At 42.1% G+C, this 9,220-nt stretch overlaps 1 protein-coding gene across 1 annotated transcript; it reads left to right on the forward strand.

Annotated features, from left to right (window-relative positions):
* The first annotated feature begins 489 nt into the window (after nt 1-489).
* On the forward strand, nt 490-7,262 carry LOC107584679 (proteinase-activated receptor 1-like). Its single transcript, XM_016271386.1, has 4 exons — nt 490-641; nt 1,527-1,610; nt 5,171-5,293; nt 6,000-7,262. The coding sequence occupies exons 1-4, from the start codon at nt 578-580 to the stop codon at nt 7,130-7,132; spliced, it is 1,404 nt and encodes a 467-aa protein (XP_016126872.1). The 5' UTR covers nt 490-577; the 3' UTR covers nt 7,133-7,262.
* The last annotated feature ends 1,958 nt before the right edge of the window (nt 7,263-9,220 follow it).

Below are 9,220 nucleotides of genomic sequence, written 5' to 3' on the forward strand. Positions count from 1 at the left end.
GTGTGTGTGTGTGTGTTATCTTAATCAGTTGGAAGTCTAGAGTCTCACATGAATAAGCTAATATACACTTCTGTTTTTCTAGGACATTGTGGTATTATGTAGGCAACTTCATGTCTATGGAGCAGAATAAACAAAATCAGATCATAAATGCATTCAAATACATTGTTGATCAGATTCACACAAAAGTTGGACTAATTAAAAACAAGATGGTAGAACAGGTCAGGAAATTATGTAATGAATTAAAAAAACAAACAACATTCTTTCTATCTATCTATGAATCTGCTTAGCAGATCAACCACACAGACCTCTGTGAGACAGTCAGACACAATTTCTGGGTTTGATAATAGCAGCTGGGACCCAGGGTTCGTGATGTCATCACAGATCACATTGAAACGCACATCCTCGCTTGAGCCACACCGCAGTGCAGAACGAGCTGTTACTGTGCAGACAGTGACTCGAAACTTAACGCACGAGTTTGATTCTCAAAACAACTGGTTTCTTCAGTTAGAAGAGTTTGTTTTTCTTTCGAACTAAAATTGACTTTTTGTTTTAGAAACAGGCAGCAAAAACTGACCTTATGGAAATCAAAACTATCCTGTTTTTAATTCTGAATGCGCACACATGCACTGCCGTCTTTAACGGTAAGTTTATTCATGCATAAAGAAATTGAGATTTTGATTTTCAAAAGCTATGCGACTTCTGGTATTTTCCCTGGTGCGCTTTAACTTACGCGAATAACTGAAAGGAGGAGTTGAAGAAAGTAACTTTTTATTATTAACTCTCTCTCTCTCTTTCTATAGGCTATATATATATATATATAGAGAGAGAGAGAGAGAGAGAGAGAGAGAGAGAGAAATATAAAGAATATATAAAGAAAATAGTCCTTCTATTCACCAATCCAGCATTTAATCATTAAAAGTGAAAAAAAAGAAAAAGTAAAAGTAGCCTATTATTATTGTTTGAAAAAAACTGTTTTCTAGGCTATTTTTATCCGTCGGTTACTCATCCTGTGTTTTCCAATCTACCACAAGCCTAATTGTAGATATTTTATTTATTTAAAAAAAATGAATGAATGAATTAATTAATCAATGAATCAATCGATCGATCAATGTGTGAAAACAAAGTGCCTTCAGGCTATTAATGAAACTAAAAATATATTAAGAAAAAGTGGGCAAGCTGTAGGTTATATTTATTTGAAAAATGACCAGCTATATCACCATCTTAGATCAGCTAGAAAGCATCTACCATGTTCCAAAACACAGCTACTAGTACCAGCCAACAAGGCTTTGAAATATAACCTGTCGAATACGTTTATACCCAAACTTAATCCTTCCCAGACACATCAAAATATTGCTGAAGGCTCTGAGAGAGGCTGTTCACAGCATTCCTAGGAAATGTCCCTGTGTGTGTTTTGGTTGGAAGTATTATTCTCATTATCGAGCTCTCAGATATGGTTGTTTTCCTGTGTTTATCTAGTAATGTTACATAGGAATTTACTAGTATTTATTTTGTATGTTTGATTACAGTTAGTGCTGAAGACAGTTTATCTGAAACTGCAACAACTGTTCAGCCGGTTTATCCACAGGATCATCACGAGAAACCCAGAAACGGTATAGTTTTCAGAGATCCTCTAAATACTGTCTTACATTTATAAACTGGACAAGTAATGACCCCTCCCTATATAAATATAGATTGGTTATTTGTAAGTTACCTTACCATATAAACAGTATGTGAAACATTGTCAATGGTTTAACATCGCATTATATGAACTTTTACTGTAAAAAAAAAAAAAAAATGTTTGCACATAAAAACTATAAAGTACTTTATAATTTACTATGAAAAACATTAAAATGACATTCCCAGAAATCACTGCATGACACATCAAATTATTATATTTTATATAAATAATTTAGTTTTCAGACATTATGTAGCCTATATTAAGGTGTTTTATGTTACATTTTCTGCTATTTAGTTAATGTTTATTGCATTATTTTTGTGTCATGTGTGTTGTTACCCTGATGGTATTTTGTCTTTGTGTTTTACCATCTGTATGGTGTTTATCAGTACAGTTTATGGTTAAAAATCAGATTTTGGTATATATTAACAGTAGCATTTAATGAAATATCCAGTTCCCCTTCAGGAACTCGAGCTGCGTCGAAACGCTACGGGAACACGCTCTGAATCACATGTGTAATCAGTCCAATGGATGGGCGAGACGTCACGGGCGGGGTGACGTAACGACATGGAAGCTTAAAAGCACGTGCAGTGGAACCGGCATCTGCTTTCTTTCATTCAGCAAGCGCTCTGTGTGTGTCTCAGTCGCTATCTGTTTGTGAGTCTTATTTAGTGTTGTTTGTCCACTTATAAGCTCCATTATGTCAAAGCTTCAGTCAAAAGAAGCAGCGAGCAGGCAGCGTTCAGGCTGTGTGTTCCTCCCTGCCCGTGCTATATTTCGGTGGGGACAAACACAGTTTGTCTGTTGTCTGTTTGGGAGCGAAGCACGCAGAGTCAGCTCTCGAGGGCAGTCTCAGCTGACTGCCCACATAGCGAGCATTTTGTTACTGCCTTGCTTCGCTCTCAGAGGCGTCTCTTTGAGGAGTGTGCCGGCCCCGCTTTTGCCGAGGCGGAGTGGCGGCTGTGCTCGTGGGTTTCACATATGGATCCGGTGGAGGGAATGTAGACAGGCGAGTCCCTATCTTCTTCCTTAACCACCTGATCCGGTGCCTGTTCTTGAGGTTTCGGAAGCCCGCACTGAGGTCTTTCCCCCGAGGGAGAGGGCGCGATGCTCCGCCTGTCTTTCTCAGAGGAGATTGATACGGAGAGCGCCGATAGCGCTTCTCTCAGTTACCGCCCAGAAACGTAGCAGTGCTAAGAGGCCACGGAGGCCTCTAGAGCAGCTAGTACAGCCGTCCCCTGCCGGTTCGCCTCTTCAGGGCACCAAGCTAGCCGCTCTGATTACACCAGAGGTCTGTCTCTCGAGACTGATTCCCTTAGTAAACTAACATGTCTCGGTGGGTCCCGAGCAGGCTCTGGTCATGGAACAGAAGTAGTTACTCTTTTGAGGAAGGAGGCCATTGAGGTGGTCCCTCCTCACATAGCAGAGTCCAGGTTCTACAGTCGGTACGTCACCATTCCGAGGAAGGATGGAGGGTGGTGTCCTATTTTAGATCTGCGTCATTTGAACTGCTCAGCCAGGCGACTGAAGTTTAGCACGTTCTCACTCAAACAAGTTGTGTCTCAGATCAAGTCCGAGGTCTTGTTTGGCACGATCAATCTAAAAGATGCGCATGTCTCCATCCTTCCTCATCACAGGAAGTTCCTGAGGTTTGCTTTTGGGGGCAAAAGCTTACCAACACTGAGTTCTTCCTTTGGCCTTGCACTCTCACCTCACACTTTCACGAATGCTGCTCTGGCTCCTCCGCGATTCCAGGGCATCCGCATACTCAACTACATCGACGATTGGTTGATATTAGCTCATTCAGAGCAGATAGCGGTTCGGCATTGAGATGTCGTTCTCGCTCACATGAAAGAGTTGGGGTTAAGACTAAACGCCAAGAAAAGTGTGATTTCTCCAGCTCAGAGGACCACTTATTTGGGCGTGGTGTGGGATTTGACCCCGATGCAGGCACGTCTGTCCCCTGCTCGGATCGAGTCGATCTTCACTGCAGTCAAGAGAGTGAGTTGCCGAGGGGAAACCAACTTCGCATGCTCAAGGTCACACGGAGATGCCTACGTGCCTTAGTCATGTGGAAGAAACCTTAGTTCTTGTCTCAGGGACCGATGCTGGGAGCTCCTTGTCACCGTGTAACGCTAGCGACGGATGCGTCCCTTACCGGTTGGGGTGTGGTCATGAGTGGCCACCCTGCCCGCGGTCTGTGGAGCGGTTGCCATCTCACTTGGCACATCACCTGCCTGGAGATGCTGGCCGTTTACATCTCTGGGCATCTCAATATGGGAGCAGACATCCTGTCGAGGCAGGGGCCGAGGCCCGAGGAATGGACGCTTCACCCCGAGGTGGTGAAGCAGATATGGAGAATTTTTGGCCAGGCTCAGGTGGACCTGTTTGCGACTCAGATGACATCGCACTGTCCCCTCTGGTTCTCTCTGACTCATCCAGCTCCTCTCGGACTGGACGCTATGGTGCAGACTTGGCCGAGGCTTCGTCTGTACGAGATCCCCGTCAGGAGGGACCTCCTCTCACAGGCGGAGGGCACGATCTTTCACCCCCGCCCGGATCTGTGGAAGTTATGGGTGTGGCCCCTGAGGGAGACCACCAGCTCGACCCAGCTAACTGCCCAGTTGGTACAGTTCTGGAGTTCCTGCAGGCCGGAGTGGGGTGGAGTGGGTCTACGTGGCGGCCATTGCGGCCTACCACACCTCTATTGGTGACCAGTCAGTGGGCAGACACCCCCTGGTTTATGTTTCCTCTGTGGTGTGCTGAGGCCTCCGGCCAGAGAAGCTTATGCTAAGTGGTGGATCAGGATGCTATTCCATAGCCTCGAGTCCTCTGATCTCCCCACTCCATTGGGGGTCAAGACTCACTCCTTCTGAAGTTGGCCTTTGGGCAGGATGTCCCCGCCTATTTTGTCAGGTGCCTACCTGCTTTCTGCGCCACTCCTGGCTCCGTTCTCTCGCTTTAGCTGCCTTTAGTCTTGCGGTGTGGGCATTCTCGTTCCCGTAGCGTTTCGACGCAGCTCGAGTTCCTGAAGGGGTACATCTCCAGGTTAAGCATTTAACCATGGTTCCCCGAAGGGAACGAGATGCTGCATCTCAGGGCCATACTTCCGGCATCCCTGTCAGCACTTGTTTCATTCCTAGCAGCTGACACCGGTTCCACCGCACATGCTTTTAAGCTTCCTGGTCGTTACGTCACCCCGCCCGTGACGTCTCGCCCATCCATTGGACTGATTACACATGTGATTCAGAGCGTGGTCACGCTGAAGGCGTTCCCGTAGCATTTCGACGCAGCATCTCATTCCCTTCGGGAAACCATGGTTACATGTGTAACCTGGAGACGTTTTAAGTTGTAAAATATACAGGCACCAATATTCAAAATATGTTGCTCCTAGAGTTCTTACTGTAAAGAAAAGGGCCCAGAGTTTTGTCTTTGGCTTTCCTTATCTGGATGTGTTATGAGAACTATCACTAATGGCTGTGTGTTTGGTTACAGCCCCCTCTGGACGCAGTTTTTCTGTTCAACGTAACTATGAAACCCAGACTGATGAGCCGATTGACCACAATATGGATGAGACATTGCCAGACTCTTCTTTAATGCCAAATAAAACTCGTGAAAGTATGTACAATATCCAGCAGACAGACCATAATGGCCTTGTGTTTGTTTTGGACTCTGAGGCTTTACAACCCGAATTCCAGAAAAGTTGGGATGTTTTGTGAAATGCCATTAAAATATGTTATTTGTTTATTCTTTTTAACCTTTATTTAATTGACTAAAGTACAAAGAAAAAAATCCAATGTTTTCACTTGCCAACTTAATTTGGTTTTGCAAATATAAACAAATTTTGATTTTGATAGCTGCAACACACTCCAAAAAAGTTGGGACAGAGGTATGTTTAACACTGTTTGTACTGCAAGCCCACTGCAATTGGGGTTGTAGTTTAAAGGCTCATTCACACCAAGTTCAAGTGTTAAAACTCATTCTAATTCTATGAGAATAAAATTCACACTATACCAATAACAACACAGAGTAAGGATATCAACACTTTCAGAATGATTTCTTGCAGCTGATGAATGATAAAAATATTGGCAGCCAATCAGAATCCTGCTTTAATGAGCTTGAGCATTTAAAGTGGCAGATGACAAAAATGATGTGTGCATTTATAATAAACAGAACGTTATCATCTGTTGGTGTGAATGCTAGTTATCATTATTGGTGTGAATGTCTTAAACATCTTCATCAATGCCTCTCAGTCATATTCATTTGTCTAGTTGTGTTATGAGAGCAGTCACTGATGCTGTTGTGTTTTTGTGTCGGGTTACAGTGATACGCCAACAAACATCCCGATCTAATAAAGGAGCACATCCATGTAATGTCACTGATCTGAATGCAGCAAAATGCAACCGGACTACAGTCCTGATACTCAAGATCTCAAACGAAGCTGTTGACTTCCTTAAAGGCCCAATGGCCACACACATCATGCCCTCATTCTACATCTTCATCATCTTCATTAGTTTGCCCCTGAACGCTTTGGCCTTGGTGACGTTCACCTGTAAGATTCGAGATAAGAAACCAGCTGTGATCTACATGACTCACCTGGTGTGTGTGGACCTGCTCTTCACCCTGCTGCTGCCTCTGAAGATCCACTACCAGCTGAACGCTTCAGATTGGGTGTTCGGTGAGGCGGCGTGTCGTGTGATCAGTGCAGCTTACTACTGCTACATGTACTGCTCCATACTGCTGATGATGTGCATGAGTGTGGACAGGCTGCTGGCCGTGGCGTTTCCCATCGCCTCTCTGACCTGGAGGAATGCAAGGAAAGCCACATACATATGTGTGCTGGTCTGGCTGCTGGCACTTGTTGGTACAGTGCCACTTCTCTCAATGAGACAAACATTCAAGATTAAGGATGTGGGCATCACCTGCCATGATGCGCTGATCCATGATGACCATACGGATCAGCAGTACATGTACCTGTTCTCCATCCTCTCCTGCCTCTACTACTTTGTGCCACTTATCGTCACCTTAGTGAGCTACTCCACCATCATATATGTGCTCCGTACCAAGTCTAATCAATTTGCAAAATCCTCATTGCTCTCAGAAAAAAGAAGGAGAGCGGTGATTATGGCTATCTCTGTGCTGGTGGTGTTTGTGATGTGCTTTGCTCCAACCAATGGCATCCTGTTGTACCACTGTGTTTATTTAGCTACTACTAAAATCAACAGCGGGGAGGGAGATTCATCATATGCGGCTTACCTGTTGGCTGTGTGTTTGGGGAGTGTAAGTCTTTTTCTGGACCCCCTGCTGTACTACTATGGCTCGTCTCAGTGCAGACAGAAGATCAGCTCTGTGTTTTGGTGGAGATGGGGAAAAACCACCTTATCAAATCCAAATACTCAGACAGACACATCCTCTTATGCGAGATGTGAGTACATTCAGGCACGCATTAAGACGTGAATTGTTTCGACGTAGCGCTAATGAAATTTTAACAATTGTATACTCTTATATTGTGCCATTGACAGAAGATTGAATTCAAAGTTATCTCTTTTTTGGCCACAAATAAAGATTCATGTTAAAGCAGGATGAATATTCCTTCCATGCTGTTGCTGTAAAATCCAGCATCTCTGTAACTAGGTCAAATTGACCCAACCTATTCACTGCTTAAGAGACTCCATTTCCTGTCTGTGGCTGGGCACGTGTGAGAAACACAGTGTTACTGAAAACATTTTACATCGCCCTGTTCAGATCACATTTTTAGATCCTATTTTTTCAGGCTGAAAAGCTGGAGTTAAGTGGCAGTAAATCTGTCTAAAACAGGACAGAATATTGTATAGCAGCAACTTTTTTTTAAATATGCCATTTTAACATTTACTTGATACACTTACATCTATTTAATTTTGATTGCTAGGCAATTACAATTTTTTTTTTACAAATGAATAGATAATAAAACATATCATGTTGTTATTTAATATTTTCTGAAATATTAATCAGCATTTTCTAAAAGTTAAGCACTTTACTATTTGTTTAGTAAGATTTAAAAAAAAAAAAAACATTTCAGGCTCTATTTAGTGCCCTATTTGTGGAAAGTGGCAGCAGTAAAAATACAAAAAATATAAAAAGCAGTCAATCCAAGAGTGTGTGGGTGGCTGGAACAAAAACGTGATATAGACAGTTTTGAAATGATGAAGGCAAAAAGTTAAGCTGCAGTCACTATAATTCATTTTGTGCATAAAGACATGTTATCTGTGTATATTGTCAGACTTTTTTCCATCTCTGTATTCAGTTAAGACAGTGGTTCTCAAACTGGGGATACGTGAGATGACGGAGGGGGTACGCGAACAAAATTCAGAGTTTTGGCATTCATTTAATTCTACCCCAACTTAAAGTAACATTAAAACCGAACATGTCTTTCTGACAAGCAAAATGATGCTTCTAATGTAAAAACAGGAAAATGGGAGTGCTGTAAAGGGTCAAATAGGCTACATGATATCCAATCAGCTTACCTCATCTTTTGCGTCAAAACTGACGGCATCCACACAAGCATGAAGAGCAAATATTGACACGCGCTGTACATTGAGATCGATTTAAACTCTCTTGAATACAGACACATACCCTGTGCAAGTTATTGCTTTCATGTTTAAAATACGAACAAGAATGCAAATTTCCCTGAATATCCAAACTATGGCAAATGTGACATTAATTTTTTACAACAGTTCAACAAAAAAGGTAGGCCTAATGTTAAGTGTACATTTTACATTTTAAATGTAGCCTACATTTTAATCAGATTATTGTCATGTTTGTTATATTTTGCAACGAAATAATAATAGTTTCAACGAAATCCGTATCATCTGGGGCAAGTTCAAGCTCAAACCGGTGTGCACCGTTTTGCTACGGTTTCCGGTTTGAACGACATGTTTCCTGGAAACGGTGTGCAACGGGGTTTGAGATGCATTTTCTCGTGTTTGGTGGGTGTGTCAAACATGTCAGCCCAATCAGCAGCAACATGTATGTAAACCACGCTGTATTAAAGAGACAGCTCCACAATGTCATTAACATCCAAATAAATTCACAAGAGCAAGTATATTGTTTGCACGTGCTTATTTATATTAAAGGCAAAATAACTGAAATAATAAGAGTACAAGTATAGATCTGGAACTTCTTTAAGTCTGTCTAAATGTCCTAATATAGATATATATCCAGTAGAGTATCCTAATATCCTTTCCTTAGGAAGGTGTGCTAAATACTGATTAATGTAACATAAAAATACTATACATATATTTTGCTATTGTATTATGGAGTGACACTTTCATATACTTTTCTATACCCCTCTGATTATATAATGGTAAATATTACAATAACATAGCACAACAACAGTGATCAGTAATAATGATAAGCCTAATACGCACAATAAAAATAATAAGGTCATATAGATCCTAACACAGTCTCGGAGGTAAGAAGTGGATTATCCTTCACCTGAAATGTTTGTCTTTTCATCCTGAAATGCGAGGCAAATGTTGGATCACAATCATTAGTAACCACAGTTTC

Source organism: Sinocyclocheilus grahami, unplaced genomic scaffold, assembly GCF_001515645.1.
Source record: "Sinocyclocheilus grahami isolate Dianchi unplaced genomic scaffold, SAMN03320097.WGS_v1.1 scaffold61.1, whole genome shotgun sequence".
NCBI classification, from domain to species: Eukaryota; Metazoa; Chordata; class Actinopteri; order Cypriniformes; family Cyprinidae; genus Sinocyclocheilus; species Sinocyclocheilus grahami.